Source organism: Dendrobium catenatum, unplaced genomic scaffold (genome assembly GCF_001605985.2).
Source record: "Dendrobium catenatum unplaced genomic scaffold, ASM160598v2 fragScaff_scaffold_1520, whole genome shotgun sequence".
Taxonomy (NCBI): Eukaryota; Viridiplantae; Streptophyta; class Magnoliopsida; order Asparagales; family Orchidaceae; genus Dendrobium; species Dendrobium catenatum.
In genome coordinates this window covers 1,023,539-1,047,601 of record NW_021319982.1, presented here as the reverse complement: position 1 = coordinate 1,047,601, position 24,063 = coordinate 1,023,539, and the positions used below count along the sequence as shown (strand labels likewise).

The following is a 24,063-nucleotide window of genomic DNA, read 5'->3' as shown; positions in this document are numbered from 1 at the left end:
GGTAAATGCAAGCCATCTAAAATAAACTTGGACAAAATATTCATATAGCTCCCACAATCAATTATTGGTTAGCAAAGCCTCCCCCCACGTTTGAATAAATTTAAAAAATTGAAATTACTTTAATTTAAAAAATTGCAATTATTTTCCATTCAAATTTAATCTTATGAGTATCTATGATGCAACACATTACATTCAAAGAATTATTTATTAAAGAATCATCAAAATCACTACTATCTTCATCAAATTCATGAACTCATCATAAAAATTAATTTTATTTTCCTCCACATTTATATGTTATTTCCTTCCACAACACTCACTAGCGTAATGACTAATTCGATGACATTTAAATTATCTTTATAGCAATCTTAGAACTTGATGCAAAAGTATTTAATTTTCCTTCAAGTGGACTTGTCTGAAATGTTCCTACCCTTAGATGTAGTAGATGTAATAGACTCAATTTAATTACCTCAATGAAATAAAAGCACTCACATAATATGTGGTTAACCTCTTTGGTATAAAAAATAAACTAACATTTGCCCAAAATCTAATACAATATAATAGCATGATTAAGTGATAGAATATGGTGGTGTTATCTCTATCTATACATCTATTGGGGTGGGAAGTAAAACTACACAACAAAACAAACAAGAAATAGAAAATTGCAGTTGAAAGAAAAGAACGTCAGGATTTAACATAGAAAAACTTGAAACTGAAAAAACAATTACGGAGCCCCATCACACCAAGAAATCTACAATGAAAATTTGTAAGAATTAGTACATATCCCTTTTGTCTCTCACGCTCTCCATGTCTCTCTGCTCTCTAGCACCATTCTTACACAACAACCAAATGACAAAACCCTTAATGAAAAACGAGAAAGAAAATTGCTCTGTCCACTTCGTAGAGCAAAGTTGGAGCGTTGTAGCGCTCAATTCTCTGTCTTTTATCTGTATGACAGCGCCGGGGTATGGGGTAACACAATGTCGCCACGCCGAGTTTTGGAGCGCCGCAGCACTTCGCTCTCTGTCTTTCCTCTCAAGTACCTAAGGATCCACTTAACCAACTCCCAATAAAGTTTGCCTAGGTTACTCATAAATCTGTTGACTACTTCCACTGCATATGCTATGTCTTGTCTCATACAATCATAGCATATATCAAACTTCCAACTACTGAAGCATAACGAGTCCTCTCAATATATTCTTTCTATGCTTCATACTTAGGTGATTGTTTCTTAGATAGTTGAAAGTGACTACCCAAGAGAGTGCAAACTGACCTTGTCTCACTCATGGTGAATCTCTACATCACCTTTTCAACATACTCAGCTTGAGACAACTTCAATATACCTGCACTTCTATCTCTGCTTTGCTAGACCTAGATCTTTCAATTCAAATTTCATTGATAACTGCTTCTTCAAACATCTTATCTTCTAAATATCTAATCTTACAATCAACATGTCATCCACATACAAAAATAAAATAATATAGCAATCATCAAAACATTTAAAGAAACAATAGTGATCTGCCTAGAACTTCATGTACAGGAGCTTGGAGACAGACCAAACAGACAGGTAAACTGAAGTGTGAACAGGAGCTTGGAGACATACATGTGATGCTTTGCTTAAGAAACACCTAGGTTATGGGCTAAATGGTTGGCATGGGCAGAATACTAGTAAAACACTTTGTCCACTCAGTCTCCCAGATGACTCCTTTCAAAATGATGTATGAAAGAGAACCTCCACATTTAGCACATGTTGGGCAGAGTCACACACCAGTCTCTTCAGTAGAGCAGTACTTGGAGGAAAGGGCTTTGAGTTAAAAAAACACCTATTGAGGACTCAACGCATTATAAAGAAACGAGTATATGGGCACAGGAAGGACGTCAAATTCGCCATTGGGGATCGGGTGTTCATAAAGCTGCGACCCTACAGATAGAGGACAGTAGTCAGCAAAAGGAATGAGAAGCTAGCCCCGAGGTTCTTTAACTCTTATGAGATATTAGAGAGGATTGGAGTAGTGGCTTATCGCTTGAGATTACCCCTGATCGTTTTCATACACCCACTATTCCACATATTACAGTTGAGGAGAGCTGTTGGGAATCATGCAGCTAGCTCAGAATTATTGGGGACACTGATATAGGATTTGGAGGTGATTTTGGAACCATTGGAGCATGGGGGGGGGTGGGGGGACATCATGGAGAGGAGAGCCAACGAATTGTTGATTAAGTGGAAGAACCTACCTGACTAAGACACCACATGGGAGCCATATGAGAGGATAAAGCATCATTTTCACTCTTTCCACCTTGAGGCCAAAATGACTCTTTGGGAGGGGAGTATTGTTAGACCGGTCCCTAGACTAATCCAATCGGTCCAACCAAAACCGATTTGGGTCTATAGGAGGCGAAACAAGGGGGTTCCACCCCAGCCTAACCGCCCCCTTGAGGATGGGGTCCACAAGCCCAATTAAGGGGGAATTAAGGTGAGATTTAGGAGGGAAATTTCAAATATAGGGGGTTGTTTGGTAATTAGGGGGAATTAATGTTTGTTTAAGAGAAACAATTCTAGAGTTTGTTTTTCATCTCTTGTTTTGGCTGAAATTTGAGTTTTTGCTTAGGGTTTTTGAGCTTTAGATGCCGGTTAGAGATTTGAGAGAGAAGGATCCTCCTCTCCAATTGAGAATCCTATTGTATCTTGCTTTTCTTCACATCATCTTTCAATAAAAAAGTGTTGTGGGTGTTCTTTTTCTCAATTTTCTCTTATTCAACCGTTGTTTTTTATGAAAAGAGCCAATATTACCTATAATTTTCGCTTGTAAATTTCCTTCAATTTTCATTCCAACCAGCTTCCTCTTTTATATCCATTTCATTAATTTGCGCCAAAACAAACATATCCTAAATGATGCAAGGTCACTTGATCCAGCTTATTTTCTTTTTTACAATGAATTTACACGGCCTACTATAAAATTGAGAAGAGGATGTATATCATGCAAAATGCAAAAATAAAATTTGATGAACCAGCATGCCTGCCTGTATATATCAATGATTACGTAAAGACTTTTAAAGAAAATAAAATCAACTAGTTAATGATTTTTTTAAACAATATAATTAGAGTTAATAGTAACCTAGCAACCAAAAATGGATTGTGATAAATATTGAGCTTTGGCGTACCTCTCCATTAAATTTATCAGAAGTAGTTGGTGTTTGAGCGGAATTTTCCAGCTCAGCAGCCTTCCTTTTGGCAAGAGCCACAACACTCTCGGGGAAGTTAGCAAATTCAGCAACATGGATGCCAAAGCTTTGATCACAGGCACCAGGTTCTACCTGCAAATGAAAATAACCAAAGGAAGACGAGACACAAAGGAACCACAGTGTGCATAGGCTAACGAGATTCATATGAGGCATTCAATACTTAAGGAAGTTTGCAACTGAATCACTTAAGGATCATGAACCTTCGGGGAACTGGGACGTCAATTAAAATTAGAGAAGGCTACAAAGCTTTATTTGATTAATACTCATTCAAGCATCATACCCACGTATAAACAAATCCAAAGGCATTAATTCACAAAGAGAAACCATAAAACACTCGGGCCTCGTTTGTTTCGGCATTCTTTTACCTTTTCTGTTTAGAAATGTCAAAATTATTTTTTGGTCGCTGTTTTCTATAGAAATGCTATTTTAGGGAACTTCATTTTTCTACTATTTTGAGAAGCTTTTTGATATTTACTTCTCCGTTAGAAAACTTAATTTTCTTAATTAATGTTTCTAAAATTATCTTTTACAAAAGGAGAGGAAGAACCAAACGAAGCCTCAGTCATTTTCACCTCACTTGAGTTTGAGATGTACCTTATAAAGCATAGTTAATTTACGACTTGACGGATCTATGTGTGCCCCAACATGATAATTTGCCACTCCAACGGCTGCCATACCACTTGAATCATCAAATGTTCCATGGGACAATGCAGTCAGTTCGTGGAAGTGAGTAGCAAACAAGGTTGGAGCTCTAGTAACCTGCACAAGGTACTCACATATAGCCCATGCTAAACCTAAAGTAGAAAAAAGTATGCAGTCAACAATCAAATAATTTTAGTATCCAATCATCAAGAACAAAAACTTTCAATAATGCCCACAATTCATGAACATGTACAATATTGATTATAAGGCAGCATATTTAGAATATAAAAAAATTTCAGAAATTTGCATAAGTAGCCCACAATCAAATAGTTTAAGCAAGCAATCATCATTAATACAAACTAACTTTAATAATGCCCACCATTCATGAAAAGTACAATATTGATTATAAGGAAGCATATTTAGAATGAAAATAAATTCCAGAAATGCCCATAAGTAGCATAGATTAAGCTTGAAGGCAAAAGAGGCCGTAAGCCAAAAAATCAACGCAACAAAACTTATACAGCCAAAACAAGAACAAATATGTTCACAAACAGTGATAAACAACAAGAAAAGATGATTCAAATAAAAAGGCTATGGGCATGACAAACAAGAAATTAATCAGGATAAAGTTGATAATTAAGTTCCAGCAATGGCCATAAATAACATAAGATTTAGCATGATAAACACAAACGAGGCTATATACCAAAAATGTACCTAACAGAACTTATACAGCCAAAACAAGATCAATTATGTCCACAAACCTTGACAAAGGAAAAGAAAATCCAAATCAAAAGGTTACGGGCTTGTTAAACAAGACATTTATCTTGAGAAGGCTGAGCAAGAGCTAGTTTCAAATGAGATAATACTATATGCTAACAGCAAAAAATAACTAATGCCGTCAGAAGTTCACATAAATTTTAAAATCATTAATATGGGTAACCACAAGTTCATCTGCATCCTTTGCAAGAAATTATGAAACTATGAATATAATGGACGGGGATTGAAATAGGGCCAACTACAGAAATAGTCAAACTAATTTTCAACCCAAAAAATTTATCCCATGGAGAGGGCATACCATTTGATATTTCTACAACTATTTAATTTGTGGGACTACACAGAGGCACTCGTACCACAACTTCACTCACAAGAAAGCCTATGAAGCATGAATATCAACATGAGATGCAGGACATCACGACATAAGTGTTAAAAACTAGGACATGTTATGTCATGGGCACATTATTCTCATTTATAAATTATTAAGATAAAATATATAATTTAAACAAATACTACTATTTTCTATTTAAAGTATTGCTTATTCTCTTTCTAAAAATAAAAATACATAAGATTATCCAAATATCTTCTTTAATTGAGTGAAAAGAATAAAAATAAAAAATAAAATGAAAACAAAACAAAGTAAAGACGTTATATAAGTCAGTCAAAAAAAAAATCTTTCAAACGCACCAAATCCATCATAAGTAGATGTGCCACGGCCCAACTCATCAATTATTATGAGTGACTTCTCTGTTGCGCCTTTCAAGATAGAGGCAGTTTCAAGCATTTCTTGCATGAAGGTTGAAACACCACGGAGCTGCAAAACCAAAAGAGAAATAGTCCATAATAATCCAGAAGATAGAAATCGAAACATACTGTTTTGCTAGGGTATGGAGAACCTTGATTGAGCATAAATCGGTTAGAAAATGCACGAAAACATAGAAAAGGAAAAAAAATAAAGTCCAATAATAAAGGGCATCATGTTACTTTAGTTTACTAATAAAAAACTGGATTATGTAAGAATCCAGGGCTTTCTGTGAAATTTCTATGCATAGGTAGCGTCTAATCCATTTACTCACATTTCTCTGTTTTAAGAAAGAAAAACAAAAATCATGGAGATCTATAAACGTACTCTCAAAAAATATTTTTTGTTAATATTCTTTAGATGCTCCCATCTAATCCAAGAACAATGATTTACTTTATTTTTTAATATTTTGTCTCTTCATCTTAAAGTCCAAAATTAATAAGCGATGTTGCGTGCATAAACTTTTACTCATAATAACTTTACAATCTAAACTACTCTTTTTTATAAGAAAATAATCAATCTAAAGTTTACTATACCCATTCTTATAAGTGATGAGATGCTAATATTTTTTTCTTAAATAAGATATTAGCAATTACAAAATCATAAGTTAAAGAAAAATCTAATATGAACTTTACACCTTCATTAGTCGCTCCAAAATCATAGCCACCATGTATGTTTTTAAAATTATATATCTCTCTACCAACATGTTCATTTAAATCTACTCCAATAAAAATCATTTGTATTAATCCTTCTAGGTCATTCTAAAATTTTAATCTTGAACAGATTAATAATCTTAACATAAGCACTTGTTATATTAATAATCTTAGCATCAATAACAATTTTTAAATCTATAATTATATCTCTAATTCTATTAATTTTTACAACATTATCCTCCAAACTCTTATCTATAATCACGCCTATATTATTTATAGTACTCCTACCAAAATACTGTCAAACTGATCCCCAGCGGAGCGGTCCAATTACAAACGGTCCCTAGGGGACCGATTCATGTTTACTATAGGAGGGCGGCAAAGAGAGAGGGAGAGGAGTGGGGTCCACCAAAACTTCAAATTCAAACTCTTAGGAGGGAGAGGAGGGGGCGGCAAGGGCTCCTTAATCATTTAACTTGATTAATTAATTGTATATTTTAAGTAGAATGAGGGAATTAGAGTTAGGGTTTTGTTTTGGTTATTTTGTTCTTGTGAGGGTTCTTCTTGATGTCTTGGGCTCTAAACTCATCTAGATATTGGGAGAGAACGATCCTCCTCTCGAATTGAGGATCAATTGTATCTTTGTTTTTGTTACTTCCGTTAGTTCTCTCTTTTGCAATCCAATTACAATTCGGAGACTTTTCTACCAGATTTTGTGTGATTCTATTGTTGTTTTTCTCAATTCTTGTTAGGGTTTGAAATATTCAAGTATTTCATATCCAATATCATAGTTTAAATCCTAAATTATCAATCTCCTTAGCCTTCTCTCCAGCCTATTTAGTTTCCTGAATGCAAAGAATATTTATCTTCCTATGGATCATAATATCTATTAATTCCATTAATTTGCCTATAAGGGAACCTATATTCCATGTTCCTATCTTAATTTTAATTTCATTAACTAGCTTATTTCCCCACATCCGTCTCTAATGTGGGAACCCTTGTCTTTTTAACACTGCACCCGGGCGCCGGTGCAATGACCCTTGCTGACTTGTCATTGTATTCAGGCCATACAACGCATTGCTTCCAAGGAACGCCCCAGCATTGATTGATTCATATCATGATTATTCGATAAGTTTTATGCTGGTTGTCGACTACCTAATGTAATCCTCCACTATTTTCATTCATGACTTATTACCTAGCTAAGAGAAGCCAATGATATACATTTTTATTGGTTGGTGCTAATTGCTGTATTTTAAAGTAGATGGGACATATATCTATTTCTCCTTAGAGTTATTAAGATATATTTCAATTTTAGAGCTTACAATAGGTAATCCCTAATGTACCAACTTTATGGAGGAATAATTTTCTCTACCTATTCAAGAGACTAGGCATTTACAACCAATATTTGGATATATAGTAAATAGTCTTTTAAAAAAATTTAAAATGGTCATCCTGCATTACTAATGATATGCTTGAACGCTCATCCCCCCCTCCCCCCCCCCAGGGATGAAAATCATATCAAATCACAAGCCCACGGCCAAATGTAAATGTAACGATCAGTTGCAATTAATCAGATTCAGATATTATAGTAGTTATATCGAAGGGAGGGAGTTGAATCATTGTCTTTTCTTCACCGGTAAGAACAATCACATGGCATAAAGTCAACAAGACAAACAAATATCCTAGGTCAAAAACACTTACTTGGCAATCACCAGCACCAACACGAGCAAAGATACAATCACGAACGCTTACGCTTGCCCTCTCACATGGAACAAAGCATCCAATTTGTGCCATCAACACATTCACGCCAACCTGCCATTGAGGATATGCAAGGAAAAAAACCATGAAAATACGTGAAATATTGCAGGATACAGAAAAGGTAATTACAAAGACTGGAGGATCAATTTTATATAAAATCTAGAAAATTTAAGAATGTGAAAATTTTAAACCTAAGTTTCTCAACCAACTTTTCACAATAAAAAAAGGAACAGGAATAGCATAGCATATCATTGATTTCAGAAGTCAAGCATAATTTCTAAGGAACTCGTCTAATGGGACTTGCAATACCAATGTTATATAAAAAAAGTTTAGAAGTATTATGAGATAAAAGGAGGCAGCAAATCTGTGATTCTGAAATTAATCACACCTGTGGAAGCCAAAAAAAGAAAAAACAAACCTGTCGTATAAATGTAGATTTTCCTCCCATATTAGGACCAGTAATAATCTGCAACCAACTCTTACCTCGAACCTGCACTGCCATTAAAAAGTTTAAAACAACCACCAGTCTTTCTAGAAAAGATAAATCAGAAGTTACTTACAAGATTGCAATCATTAGGTATAAAATTCACACCATCCTGCGCCTCTACACAAGGATGTCTGCAGCCTTCTAATATGATATCTCCTTCATCCTAGAAATTGGTGAAGTAAACAATAGTTCTTCCACGTCACAATCAAGCAAACATAACAGACACATTATTTATTAAAGTATAAAATCTTACAGATCCTGTGATCTCCGGTCTCACATATGGAACAGGGGAGCTAACAGTAAGATCAGCGAAACTGAGCAACACATCTAGCTCAGAAAGAAGCCTAGCTGAATCTTCAAAAATCTAAAGAAAACTTTATTGAAACTGTGAAAAAATAATTCCATAGAAAAAGCAGAGGAAAATGTTCAAGAACATCTGTTTTACCATTGAAAAGGTAGCAGAAGTGTCAACAACGCGTAAAACTAAATCTTTTTGCCGACTTGTATACTCATTGAGTATCTTTTGATACTGATCTCCAAGTTTTTTAAGTTTTGTATTTGTAAATTTAACTCCATCCTTACGAGTTTCAAGGACAATAAAGTGGGTATTTAAAGTTTTCCTCACTTTCTGTTCTTCTTTCTTGGTGATCCTAAATACATGTCCAAATTGACTCCCTTTTTCCAACTTTAAAAACTTGTCAATAGAAAGATCAAGATCATTGGCTGTTTCTTTGTGCAGGTTGTATATTTGTTGCTCAACTGCATCAAGCTTATCTTTCAATAATGCTAATGCTTCATCATACCCAGGTGATATCATATATTCACCACTCTCAATGTGATTAACATCAACAGCTGTATCAACAAGATCAATAAACATATTCAGCTGATCCTTACCCAACCAATGTTGTAGAGGACAGATATATTTCTTTCTTATCAAAGGAGAAAACTGTCCTTCATAATGCTCAAGGGCACTTTTAATGTATGGTAACCTGTTGCATGCCTGTAGATGAGTCAAAATGAATCAATTAATCAAAGGAATAATATAGTTGAAGCTGATGGAACAATGTCTACAGAAAAAAAAAAAATAAACACACTACTTACAATTAATTAAAATAGCACAAAACGTTCTGAATGTTAGTCCAAGATCCTTAATTGTCAATTAAGGATTTTAATGATTGTTGCATGGAGGAAGTTGCTTTATGACAATGGAGTGAACAAATGAAGTCTAAAACTATCTTCAATAGGCTTAAAACTATTATAACTAAACTTGTTGATGCCTCCTCCAGCATCTTATGTCTAATAGAAGCACTACTGATTGTATGGTGACAACTTATGAACTTATTCATTCCATCCTAACTCCTAAAAATAAAATATGAAATCTTTATATTAAAGTTGATTTTGATAAATGTGTTGTTGTGATGTAATTTCATGACATCCAAATCTTCAGAACAGATTCTCCTCCTAGATCCATTTTGCATGCCAACCCTCTTCTTGTCAATGGCAATCCGAGTCCTCGGTTTAGTTGCATAGAGGGCTTTGTCAAGATGACCCTCTCTCACATTTTAATTTGAACATTATGGAAAACATCTTGCACAAAATGCTCATGGTTAATGATTATAATAATTGGATTAATGGTTGTCATATAAGCAAGGAATCTCTGCCAATTAACAGCATTAAATTTGTTGGTGGCACCCTTCTCATATGTGGAATGTGATGCAACCACATTACAATTGGTTAACTAAAACATATTCTTCAACTATTTAGCAAAATTGTTTACCTTAATATAGACTTTAATAAGTCATCTTTAATATAAATTGAAGAAATCTCCCATTATGCTTGTTATCTTGTCAAGATCTAAACTCTTTCTTTTAAATATCTTGAAATCCCATTTAGTTCCAAATCGGCAAATCCAAAAATCTTTATGGAACCTCACCATTAAAACTAGGGGTGTCAATTTTTGACATGACCCGAAACCCGACCCGAACCTGACCTGAAAAAATCCGGGTTCGAGTCGACCCTATTAGCAAATGGGTCGGGTTCGGGTTCAAATATTTGACCTGATTTGAGTTTCAGGTCGGGTTCGGGTCAACCTGACAACCCGACATTGACCCGAGCTCAACCCGATATCTCATTAATATTACGGACTTAACCATGCGGCACAGCGGCTTTCGAGTTTGGCTTTCCTCTTTTCTTTTTCCTTCGCTCTTGCCCTTGTTTTCATCAAAGTGACGAGGAAGAAGATCGTTGTCGTCGAGAAGGAGAAGCGTCGCCGCCTGCGAAGGCTCAACAAGCCGGCCTTGAATAATGAATAGCATACAGGTCTCTCTTTCTAACCTCCTCTCTTCTCCATTCTTTCTAATGAAAGGTTTTGCTTGCTTTTTCAGTTTTTCCCTTACTAATTTGAGCCGACACTTTTATACATATTTTCTTAGAAAAGATCAAAGATTCCCTTATAGATTTTGAAAGTTTGTCTTCTTTTTTTTTTCTATATTAAACGTGATTGCTGGCTTATTCTTGCATTTTTCTTATCATGGAGACGTTGGGGCTTCCCGGCTTCCCCTCTTCCATCTTACATTTGGGTTCAAAAAATGAATGTTTAGGGCTCATTTGATGTTTGTAGAGGAAATGGAGGCTGTGGTGATGGCTGCAGCCGCAATAGCTACGATCAATTTGGCTGCATAGGCGCACGAACTTCATCGATTTCGGGGAATTACGGGTCGGGTCGGATTGACCCGAACATGAATCGGGTTGAGTTTGGTTTAGGAAAAGTGACCTGAAACTTGAATCGGGTCGGGTTTGGGTCGGGTCAAAAACTGTAGGGTCAAAGTTGGGTTTGACCCAAACCCAACCCGTCGACACAAATTGACACCCCTAATTAAAACTATCTAGAAAAAGCTTTCAAGCTTTAAAGATAGATTTCTTTCTCAAGGTGGAAGGTTAACTCTTATAAAACCTAATATTTTTTTTTATATTTCCCTACTCTTTTTTATTATTTTTTTATATTTCCCTGGGTGATTAGTATAAAAAAATGACTCAATCAAGAAAAAATTCTTCTGGAGGGGCATTGCTAATGATAGGTGTATTCATCAAGTCAACTGGAACAAAATATGCATTTCTAAAAAAGTATAAAAAGGTCTTAGCCTCATTTCCTAAAATCTTAACATTTTCCTTATCACCAAATTGGATTGAAAAACTAATAATTATAATTTTTCTTTCGCTTGCAACATCTCAAGGAGAGATTTTAAAATTAAGGATCCAACAAATTTATCGAGAAAGTGGTCTCTAACTTGCCATTGCTTCAATAAAGGGATTAGGAAAACAATTCAACCACTCCTACGACTTGGCAGGTCAACAACTGCAGCTCATATAGATTTTTGAAGGATAAATGGCTTCTAAATATTCCTGACAATTGCTTTCAATAATCTCTTCCGATTAGCTTGGAATCCTAATTGTGAAGTTCTATCTCAATTTCTGCCTTCATGTGGTTGGAGAATTCACTAGCACTGGGTTATTTCTTTAGACCTGTCAATTTCGGGTTACGGGTCGGGTTCGGGTCAACCCGAAATTGACCCGGTATTATTCGGGTTCGGGTCGACCCGACCCGTTTTTTCAATTGAAGGAAGAGATCAATAATTTATACCCTCCCAAATCCAATTTCTATTAACACTAACAATTAATTTGCCTTGTTTGGGTTCTCAAGAAAGAAATTTTCAGAGTGAAATCCTTCAATTATTTTATCATTAATGGTGTAATTTCAACAACCAACCATATATGTACTTTGAAGTTAGCTAAACTTAAGGATTCCACTTTAGCCTGGAAGTTTTTTCTTAAAAAAAGTTAATCAAATCATTTAAGATAAATTTGGTATTTTTTAATGCTTACTACATGTGTAATCTTCAATCAAAAACATTTCCTCATATCTTATGTTCCACTAAATAGTAGAAACATCTAGGGATGTTGATAGATCGATCCCTCCTGGACTGGTCATTGCTCAGTCAATCCAAACCAGCCATTGTTTACCCTAGGCGGAAGCCTGGACGGCCTCAGCAACAATCTGCCCCCCTTAGGGTGGGGCATAGGAGTTAATGCAAAGGGAGGAGGGATCAGTATGAGGGAAATTCAAATTGGGAGGGCTGGTTTGGGTATTTTGCTAGAAATTGTATGCCCTTAAATAGTTTTGTTTAACCTAGGGTTGGGGGATTCTTATGTTTTACTGAAATTTGAAGTTTTTAGGTTGTGAGGCCCCTAGCCGATGACTAGGGATTTTGGGATAGTCAATCTTTCTCTCCAATTGAAGATCCAACTGCATATTGTTATTTTCATACTTGCAATCAAAAGATTTGTGGTGTGTTCTTCTTCCCAATTTCTTCCTACGGTTCGTTGATTTGGTTGAAGGTGCATCTACTTTCTATCAAATTGGTATCAAATCATTGTCCTGAGCTGAAATATAGCATGTCCTTGCTGATTTCTGCTGTGTTTTCCCCTTCGTAATGCTGATTTCTATTGTTTGAAGGCCAAAATTACTGTTTTTTGTTGTTTGGCCAAGATTTGGGTACCTATGATGGCTAAGAAAATTGATGCCTTGAAAGAACATTTTGGAGGAGAGATGAACCAAATCAAAGCAATGGTTGAGGACAGAATTTTATCAATGAAGGATAAGTTCTCCAACCCATAAGACATGGTGAAGAAGGTGTTGGGCATCAGAGGAAAGAGTTACGATAGGAGGAAATACAAATTATGGCAGCCAGAGGGATGATCACAATGAGGAGATCTTGGAGGTAGAAGAGAGAAGACATCCTCTAAAGCCTATTCATAAGGAGGAGATAGATATAAGGTAGTGACATCCTTACACAGAAGTGATTGTGGCAATAGCATTCATCAAAGGTGTAGTCAGACTGCAAGGGATACCAGAGTCTATAGTGTCCGACCGATATAAGATGTTCATCAGTCATTTTGGAGTGAGTTGTTCAGGCTGCAGGGGACAGTGCTGAAGAGGAGCACCGCTGACCACCCCAAGACGGACGGGCAGACGAATGAGGTAAACACCCAGAAAAGTACCTGCGATGTTTTGCTTTCGAGACACCTCGGTTGTGGGTAAAGTGGTTGGCATGGGCAGAGTATTGGTAGAACACTTCGTACCATTCAGCTTTCTAGATTACTCCCTTAACAATGTTGTACAGATGAGGTCGACCTCACTAGGTGCACTTTGGGCAGATTAGCAAATTAGAATCCTAAGTAGAGCAATACATGGAGGAGAAGGGTAGGGTATTGGATGAATTAAAAAAAAAAAAAAACATTTGTTGAGGACTCAACAGATCATGAAAAAGCAGGTGCATTGGTGCAAGAAGGACATCCAATTTGATGCAGGGGATAGGGTATACTTGAAGCTTCGTCCCTACAGACAAAGGAAAGTAACTAACAGGAGGAATAAGAAGCTGACCCCAAAATACTTTGGCCCTTATGAGATATTGGATAGGATTGAAGCAGTGGCTTATTGATTGAGGTTACCGCCGACCACTACCATACACACAGTGTGTCACACCCTGTCCGGAAGGCAAACACCCCGGCAACGTGAGACATGATGAAAGGATATGAAGATTTGTTTTGTATTCACAAAGAGAAATATGCATATACAAATGGTACAACAAGATATATATACACTAGAGTAAACAAAGGAAATGAACTAACGAGCCAATTCATTAACAAAATGCCTATGATTATAACATCCAAATAGCAATAGTTTTGATATAAGCCAAAAGGGATGTAAATAGAACAAGAAACAATAAAGAAACTACCCAATCCTCAATCAAAAGCAAAATAAACTATTACGAGGACCTTTGCTAGCGATTGCCAAAATTTTCTTCGCTTTCTTCTTTTTTTATGCCTGCAAATCACCCTCGCTCCCTGGTCGTTTGGAATGAATTTTTGAAGGTTGGGGGACTGCCTCTGGAACTTCCACGATCTCTGAAAAGTATGACTAGTCCCACTATGATCGACATGGCCCTAAAAGAAAGTTGAGATAAAGTCACTCTGCATATCGTCAAAATATCAATCAATTCGGGTGATGGTGGAAACCATAGCCCCGCTCGCAAACTAAATTCATACACTGTTGCATATCCCGGGGGAGGATAATGGGCACGATCAGATCTTGTCGGCACCTTCATCACCAGATCATTAAGAAAGTGGAAGTTTTTCCTAAAAGAGATGAAAGAATCTTCAGTGATTGTGAAGATAACATCATCAGTCTTCGGCGCCTAGTGAGTCTTCTTTGAACCCTCAGATCGACCAAATGGGCGATCTTTGGCGGGGGATTTCTGGCAGATATGTGATCACCCATTTCAACTTCGATACTAAAGAGGAGCGCTAAATTTGAGTAGAAAAAGTCACCTACGAAAGTTAGCAGAAAGCCTCTAGAGCAAGAAGAAAAATGGGTAGAAAGAGAGAAAAAGAGAGGAAATCTCCAACTTCTGTACAATAGGAGGACCATTGGGTCAAGTAGGGAAAGTCACCTACAGAAAAATAGCGGAAAACCTCAATTGTCAGAAAGCAAGGAGAAAAGGAGAATGTGCAAGTTTCCCCCTGGCACTGGGGGCTATTTATAATGTTTTCGAGGGAAGAAAAGAAGTTTCCATATTTGTCTGGAATTTTCGGAATTTTTCAAAATTTTCTGATTTTTTTGGAATTAAAAAATAATATATTTTATTCAAAAAATCCATCAACGGCGATCGGTCAGCCGGATCAACTACCCACTCGATTTCGGGTCCAATATTTGCCCCGAAAATGACAAATCGAACCTTTTTGGGGTCCCCGGGACCATTTTTTAACATTTCGGACTCAATTTCGGCACTTTTAAAGCCATTTGAGGCTCCTACATGCAAGATCGGATTTTGAATCACATGGAAAATTCTCCAAAATTTGTGATGCATATATTCGGTCTCCTGGAGCTTTGACGTCCAAAAATAGGGGCCAACTGATATATAATCAAAAAATTATCTTAATCGGGCATGAATCTCGAGGCAAATCCAAGCCGAAAACTTCAAAACTTAAATTCGGCAACACCTGAACTCCGATTTTAGCGAACTTACAGTCAAACTGAGCGTCTCGGAAATTCGAACTCAATGACACCAAAATCAACTCAATCTGAGCCCAAATGAGTCTAAATCAAGCACCTGGAGCGCTATTGCAAAGATCAAACCACAATTTGAGTTATCAAACGATTTTCAAATATGACGTTATTATAATCAAATCGAGCGGGCTCGACGAGACGAATCCAACGAGCCCAAGATCGTTGAATTTCGACATCATTAAGACCTTCAAATGTCTGGTGAACGGTACATGATCAAGGGATTCAATATCGGCCGTCTATCCGACCACTCCCTATTTACCCCTGATCTCTCACCTATTTACAAGTCATGCCACTCCATAACATCTATAAATAGATCACTCATTTCTCATGAGAGGGGGCCAAGAAAGAAGAAGAAGAGAAGAAGGAGAAGAGAAGAAGATTAGAAGGAAAGAAACTCTTCGACCACCGACGCCAGAATTTTGCCCGACGCTCGATCGACGCCGGAATTCTGCCCGACGCTCGATCGACGCCGAAATTATGTCCGACGCCCAAGTGATGCCAGAATTCTATCCGACGCCCCAAGTGACGCCAGAATTTTGCTTGACGCCCGAGTGAAGCTGGAACTCTGCCCGATTCCCAAGTAACGCCGGAATTTTAAGTGACTCTGAATTCAGCTCAAATACGCAACTTGTTTGTATTCAGATTTCAATTCGGAAGTGAAGCATTGTAATCTGATCGTCCCAAATTTTAAGGACGAGTCAGCCTCTTGTACCTCAAACAAACACTAGTGGAATTATTTCAACTGGGTGTGGCCCTGTGGTTATTTCCCTTTCCAGGGTTTTCACGTAAAAATCATGGTGTTATTTCTCTCATGTTTGTGTGCTAGATATCCGTACAACGCTGAGACGAAAAAAAATTTAATTCTATCGCCGCGTATATTCTAGCCCGCAACAAGGCTAGAGGGGGTTATAGATGGAAGCACCTCCAAGTTTTAGAGGGATTACGATAGATTGTTCCTTGACAGATGGAAAAGGATGGATTTTATGACCTTGTTCCACCAACATATCTACAAAGGGCTTGCATAATGGAGAGAGTCCCAAGGGGAGAAATACAAAATAAATGCAAACATATGAAGTTTGAAGGAACTTAACCAACACACAATGATTTGCATAGCCCAATCACCCTTCCTGAGTTGCGCTAGAACCTTTCAATAGCCTGCATACTCTACAATATCAAGGCTAACTCCTAGAAGCGTGAAATGACAGGATATCAACAACATCAAAGAGTTTCATATAAAGCTTGCATATTCATACATTCAAATTGGCAAATTGAATAACTACTAACGAAATCCATGGCATGGGCAAAATATGAAATGAATCTGTAACGGTAGAAGAAGTCATATGAATTGGCTCATTCAAACACTAGAATTTTCAAGTTGTGATACTTCTATAGAAGACTAAAAGTCCGTATTATATAAAAAAACAAGAATTTTTTTTTTAAATGGTAGTAAACTTAATTGGGGGTATGTTTCTTAAAGGTAAAAATGTAAATTTAAGGCCTCCACGAGTACCTGGTATAGTTTAATGACTGGTGACAAGTTAGCTGCTCTCTTCCTAAGGTTATGCGTCAAGCGCTCAATATCTGGCATCCTCTTCAATTGTTGCCTCAATGTTTGGCGTAACTCTACATCATCCACAAATGTCTGAACCATATCCAATCTAAAATTGACTTCATCCACGTCAAGAAGAGGTTGTTTGAGCCACCTGTTTAGTAATCTCTTGCCCATTCCAGCAGTACACGTTCTATTCATCAGACCAAGCAAACTAAAATTTTTATTTGCATCTGTTTTGCTTTCTAGAATATTCAAAGCCCTAATGGCGGCAGAATCTAATCGCATGTATCTATCTAGACTGTACTTTTGGATGGTATAATTACCATAGTTGCAGTCATCTGCAAGAAGATCCACGTAAGAAAGTAATGCCCCAAGTGCACTCAAAGCGAGTTGGAATTCAGAAAGTAGTTCTCGCACTGGTTCTATTGAGCCTCTTATTATTCTGCTGAGGTCCTGGACTAGATCTCGTGACTTGAACTCAGTTTTCTTCCGCTCAGTCAGAAGAACACCACATCTACTCAGTACATCATGTAGATTCTTGAATTCTATCGACTTTCCACTTTCCATGGGGAGAAGACACTCTTTGCATCCAAGAGCAACTAAAACTGATTCTACGTTTGTGAATTGACTGTCATCAAGAAATTCTGCTAAACCAAGCTTTTGATTAGTCAAATCAACATAACTTAGGCCAACAGTGCACTGATTTTCACGTAAGCTAGGAAACAAAGCAATTGTGACCGGAGCATCCTGCATATCATTGTTGGCAAACAGGACATCTTCAAAAGAACCAATATTACCAGGAGTGCCAGCTTTAGTCAACCTCCAGTTAGATCCACTGCCCTCATAGACTTCGATTGTATGATCTGTTCTATCAAGTAAAAGATCGCGAGCAATGTTTTCAAACATATTTCTGCTCACACTGACGCTGGAAATACCATCATTAGCATTACCAAGTTGTCTAAGGGCAGTGGTGGTGCGGTAATATGTCTTTGCGATGAAGCTGGCATTTTCACCATGGACAGTATAATAATCCTGATCAAAAGTAAAATAAGTGAAACACATAATTCAGGATACTATGTCTATCAGAACACTTAAAAGTGGTAAACTTTGACATTACAGGATAAATATTCAAAGACATTATCCACACAAATGAGATGTTTAGTTTTAAATTTAAGATTCAACACAGCTTAAACGTTATAATAGCAACAGAAATGTCAGATTTTTCAAGGCACCCATGATAACTATAAAAAAAACGACCATTTCAATTGGCATTAGAATAAGGTACAGGCCATAAAAATATCCAAACATAACTCGGCACCTGTCCAAAGTATCAAGTACAACTTAAAAAATGTCATGTGCATCATGGACAAGACATATCAATTTTTATTCAACCAAAATAAACTCTTAGGGAGGTTGGTTCAAAAAAGTACTTAACTGGCCTTGCACGAAGCGATCATCCACTTTTCAAGTTAAAATCTTAAAAGCTATATCACTTCTTATCTAACATAGCTAACCCTGGTTTACCTAAACCATAAAGTGAGAAATTTATGGGGTTTTAGTAAGCTTAGCATGGTTGATAGGAATAGAAGTTCATCTTTGAAAATATATCAATGTATTAGGAATAAAAGGCAAACTTAGCTGATATAGTAAACTTATATGCATTAAGTACTTAATAAGGGTACTTCGTGATGTGGACATCCAACCGTCCATGCCTATCCAAGGAGGAGCTGAAGATCGACGGCTGTCATTGTCCCACGTTATCTTAAATTTTATTCGTAATTTTTCTTTTTATTATGAATTTTTCGTTTTTACCCTCACTTAAAAGGGTCGTCCTATGTAAGTCCTAGGGGCATATGTGTCTTGTTTTAGTTTCTTAGTCCTATATATATAAGCACTTGCTTGTGTAATATAATGATGGATTATTAATAAAAAAAAAAAGAATTGGAGCCTTTGTCTTGATCGCTGTGTGAGTTATGGAGAAGAAAAGTCATATGGGAGGACAACCTTGTTTCCACCAAACGTAGGATGGAATGATGGATCCAGGCTTCTGGATTGAAGTCCCTCGGGGAGGGCAATGTAGTACCCACCAACCGCAGGAAGAGTCTGGGCTCGTGATTTGTATCATTTTTATTTTATTTTTTCTTTGCTCTCCGTCCTCTCATCTCTAGTCTCCACCATTCACCATCTGTTTTTTCTTTATTTCTTTTGATTTTGGCTAACTTTTCTTTTGGATCAAACGTCAACCCCTCCACCTCCATAGTCGGCCGACCACCTCACCCCAAGCCTCTTCCCTCCTCCACAAATATTGAATTTTAAATTCAAAATAGCCTCTTTATTACCTTCCTAAATTAATCTATTGTTAACTTGAAAAGTTCCTAATTTGAATTCAAAGATATTTAAATTTCAAATCATTTCTGAATTAAGTAATTAACAAATCTATTTTTGGCAGCCTTCCCCTAATTCCTCTAAATCTGAAATAGATTTCATATTTAATATCAAATCTCATTTAATGTCATGGGCCACATACATCATACATGGACATCTCTCCCCCTCCTCCTTTGGCCGCCCCCCTTTTCCCTCACATATTAATTAATTCCCATCAATTAATGCTCTCAATCAAATCCTTTCCCTCTAAAATTTATTCTTTCTTAAATTAAGTTGTTCTAATTTTGGTAAGTTTTCGAATTCAAATTCAAACGAATTTGAAATTTCAAATTCTTTCATAAATCATTCAGCTTAATTTTGGAAAGCCTTCCTTCAATTAAGGATTGGGTAAATCAGAAATTAATTGGGAATCCATTCAAATTCCACATTCATTGAACCTGGATCCCCTTTCCCTCTCTCTTTGGCCGACCCCTTCCCTCCCTTTTCCAATTAATTTGAAAATTCTAAATTCATATGACCCCCCCTTCGTTCTACATCACTTCGTGATTATTATTATTAGCTAAGATAATTAATTTACTTTTAATATTTAATCTGCTAGTTGTATTTCTTATAATCACTTGATAAACGAGCCATTAATTAGACCCCTAATTGTAGTTAAACACCTCGTGGTTTGGCTATAAGTTCATATTGTACAATGAATCAAAAGACAATTTTTATAATTTAAGAAAAATTATAGTCAAGTTGCTAAATAAACAATAAAATATAAAATAAGCATTAGGGTCTTGAATAAACTATTCGTGAGGGCAAATATTAATGAATAACTTTTTTTTAGCATGGATTAATAAATTGAATAGGATAGTAAACAAACATCAATTGTGGTTAAGATTATTAAGTTAACCAACATGACTAATTAGATTCTTAATAGCTAGGAAATTTACATGCAAAAAATATTAATTATTAATTAATAGATCAATAACCATTAATAAAGATGTTATTCAATAAGTTAGAGATAAACAAGCAACTAAGCAACAATGTTTAATTGAATTTTACCTGCTGATAACTATATAGCAAAAAATAATAGCATGTCATATTAAAGATAAAATTAAAAAATAAAATAAAAATGACTAATCATTAATAAACAAATGATTAAGTTGGCAAGTAAATCGTTTTTATAGAGCAATTTCACCGTAAAATTAAAGTGTGTGTGAGTTGGATGTGTATTTGTGCAATATGCATGGAGTGCACAAACTGCATGTATTTCGTGCATATATGAGCTTGTGTTTGTTGAGGTGGGAAATAGAGAACATGAGATAAGACAATTGGGTCAAAAGACTATGGTTGGAAATTTTTATGGCGGATTGAGGTTTTTAGGAGTTTATTTTAAAACAATAATTGATGTGTGAGGGACATGAGTGAGGTGCGGGGAAAGTTTCAGCTAAGGAAGAGAAAGTATGCCAAAGTTAGAGCAAGAGAGCAAATGATATTTTCAACTAAACAAATAGAGGAAGCTAGTTTATTAGTGGAAAGGAAAAAAAAAATGTCAATATATTATATTATTCTTTAGTTTTAATGCTTAAAATAATATCCTTAATATTAGTTGTAAGTCAATATTAATAAATAAGATAAAAATATATCATTAAATATACCTGAGATTAATATAACTCAAGTAAGGAACAATTAAAATATATTGTTATTCTTTATTGATGTCCACTATTACTAGAGGTATGAATGACTAAGAAATACACACAAAAATATTAGTAAGGTATTTCATATCATGTTTAGGTTGAGGAAAAGGAATGATCAACTAAGTACTTAAAATCAAGAGGGAAGTGTTTGACCATCCAAGCAAGTTGGAGTAGGCCTAACGTAGCTCGGGCATAACAAGCTCTAGTGTAGCCCTAGTACAATCAACTAATGTGGCCTTTGCTTGGTCAACCAAAAGCCTAGTAGCTCAATCATAAGGATGGATTGAACCCACACGGTCTCATTGCCTCCTATATCATTACCCTCTAGCTATGAAGTCCTATAGCTTAAACCAAATGTAAGAGAATTATTCATAATGTATGAGGTTTGCAAACAAACATGATGTGATTTAGCTTATCATGTTTCTTTCTAAGGATAGGAAGAGGCAAAAGCCTGGCTTAGCTTAGCGTCAAGAAAATAATGGTGATTGGCTCGCTCAACTTGAACTTGCTTTTGTTTAAATTGCGCTCGAACCAAGAAAACCACAAAGTTCATAGTTCATTTATAACATATTTTCAAATCTCAATATGAAATGGACATGATATTCTTATATGTCTTAGCAAGAAAACTTGATAGATCTTTGGCTTTAAGGATATAGAAGACATGTATTAGATATTTTACATGTTACATAGGAAAGGGGAAAACTTTAAACAATTAGTAACCAACTCAACAGAGGAAGACAACATCGACTTACCAAAAATATTACCAAATAAATAACGGAAGCGAGAACCTTATTCAACAAAGAAAGACAGCGTTAACCTACGGCCCATATTAACAAAGAAACAGCATATGGACAAGAAAATGCATGAATGGTGCATTAGAATTCAAGAAGCTAGAAACACGAGCAGTTTTTCATCTAACGGAAGCGCAATAGTTCTATATGGCTCAGTAATTGCAAAAGAAAAAAAAAAAACTTTTCTTCCCCGTGTACTTAACTTAGCACATCGATAATGCATCCGGTATCCGAAGCGAAAAAGACCTAATTCAAGTTTTATACGAGAGAAAGCAACCGCGCTCACCTTGCGATCAAAGAAGCGCACAGCCCTAGCATCCTGCAATAATAAACAAGCTTCAGAAACATTGATCATACGAGTCATAAGATTTGGGCTTAGGGTTTATGACTTAGTAAAGGGAAGCAGCTTTGCGTACATTCGGTAGGGTTTTGAAGAAGGAAATAAACCCCTGGGCTTGCCTAGCATCTGAAAACGAAGAAGTTAGAGGGTGGAAAAAGGGGATTTTGCGACGAAGGATCAAAAAGGAAGATTCATCGATTGCTCGCAGTGCAATACCTAGTTTGAGATCGGGTAACAACTTGCCGTTGTTATCAGGTGAGTGCTCTTCGTCCATTCCCTCCTAGTTCTGTGTACCTTGGGCTCCAAGAGCAGCCGGAGTGTAAAGAACAAGACGAGAGAATTTTGCAGAGAAAATGTGAAAAAAAGGAACTAAATTTTTTTTTTATTTCAGATGCCGAGATAAATATGAATTGACATCAGTGAGCCATGGCGGGAAAACAAAGTAGCGGGTAATGACTACCGAGTTCAGGGATATTTTTGGAATTCGTAGAGGCCCCGACGAGAAAGCAAAGTATAAGTATTATAAAATTTTAGAAGATTTAATGAAATTTGAGGAAAAAAATAAATGCCTATATGCTCAAATAAATCTCTTTATATTATTGCATCCTGTTCACGGTGATGTAGAAATATAAAATTTAAAGTCTTACTTTTTTTATGAAGATCTAACACATAATTAAATAAAAGATAGTGTAGCATTTATAAGAGCACCAAAATTTTTATATGAAAGCCTCTAAAAAAAAGATTGAAAATCTCGAGGCTTGGCCCAGTTTGAATTAATGCACTAGTATTTGAGTTGATTGCAAATGAGTCCTTTCCTGTGGAGAATGAATTGGCTCGATGTAGCAAATATACATCATATAAAGTCCTTTACATAGTGGGAGTTAATTAGAAGAATCAAGGTTGACACGTTTGTTTGGTCGGCATGACCATAGACGGCGGACAATGTTGGTCAGAGGAACCATAATCGGCAAGCGATAGAGATCGAAATGATCGTAATCACGCGAAAATGTTCTAAGAGACCTTAGTCTGAAGATGGTGATCGGAGAGATCATAGTAGGCAAGTGGTCGAGGTCAAAAAGATCGTAGTCGGGCGAGGATCGTAGTCAGTGGACGATTGAGGTCAAAAAGTTCATTGTTTTGTAATTGTGGTCGAAAGGAGCGTAGTCGGGCGATGGCAATCATTGAGATCGTAGTCTAAAGATGGTGGTCAAAGAGATCGTTTTTAGCGGGCAATAGAGATCGGAAAGATTGTAGTTAGGCGACGGTGGTTGAAAGGGAGTAATTGGGTGACAGCGGTCAGGCAGATCATAGTCTGTAGATGGTGATCGAAAGGACCATAATCGACGGGCAACAAATGTTGGAAAAGACCTTAGTCGGTGGGTGATGAAGGTCGGAAGGATCGTAGTCGAACGATAGTGGTCGGAAGGACTATAGTTAGGCGACGGGGATTAAAAGGACCGTACTCGACAAGTGATGGTGTTTGGAGTGGACCATATCCAACGACTGATGGTGGTAAGAGTGGACCGTAGTCTTGCGACGGTCAATAGTCGGGCGGGAGTCTAGCGATAATCGGTGGATGAGCTTAAGTTCAACAATAGTTGGTGGTCGGGCGTAAGTCCGAAGACATTTGGTGGCCAAGCGGAAGTCCGATGAAAGTCTGTGATAATTGGTGGCTGGGCGGTGATCAAGGAAGAGCTTGGCAGCAAGAGATATCTGATTTCACTTCTTTCTCATCTTCTCCTCCCTTTCTTCCTTGCACCCCCCTCAGTGGAGAATGAGGAAACTATTTGTATCTTTTTGGGAGTTACATGAACAGTAAATAGGGAGAAGA

The 24,063-nt window shown here is 36.6% G+C and overlaps 1 protein-coding gene across 2 annotated transcripts in view; it reads right to left on the bottom strand.

Annotated features, from left to right (window-relative positions):
• Window positions 1–22,674, bottom strand: part of LOC110093633 (DNA mismatch repair protein MSH2) — a 28,534-nt gene extending 5,860 nt beyond the window's left edge. Inside the window, exons 1-12 of one of the 2 annotated variants that reach the window (XM_020818578.2) lie at window positions 22,449–22,656; window positions 22,309–22,358; window positions 22,179–22,211; window positions 16,990–18,063; window positions 8,799–9,353; window positions 8,607–8,717; window positions 8,427–8,516; window positions 8,285–8,356; window positions 7,810–7,920; window positions 5,344–5,470; window positions 3,835–4,034; window positions 3,160–3,312 (exon numbers count right to left, since the gene is read on the bottom strand). In XM_020818578.2, coding sequence (XP_020674237.1) covers window positions 3,160–3,312; window positions 3,835–4,034; window positions 5,344–5,470; window positions 7,810–7,920; window positions 8,285–8,356; window positions 8,427–8,516; window positions 8,607–8,717; window positions 8,799–9,353; window positions 16,990–18,063; window positions 22,179–22,211; window positions 22,309–22,358; window positions 22,449–22,506 — 2,634 coding nt within the window. In that variant the 5' untranslated portion in view covers window positions 22,507–22,656. Of the gene's footprint in view, window positions 1–3,159; window positions 3,313–3,834; window positions 4,035–5,343; window positions 5,471–7,809; window positions 7,921–8,284; window positions 8,357–8,426; window positions 8,517–8,606; window positions 8,718–8,798; window positions 9,354–16,989; window positions 18,064–22,178; window positions 22,212–22,308; window positions 22,359–22,448 lie in introns of those variants that run through there. The other variant, XM_020818579.2, reaches the window with a different exon arrangement.
• Between the last annotated feature and the right edge of the window lie 1,389 nt (window positions 22,675–24,063).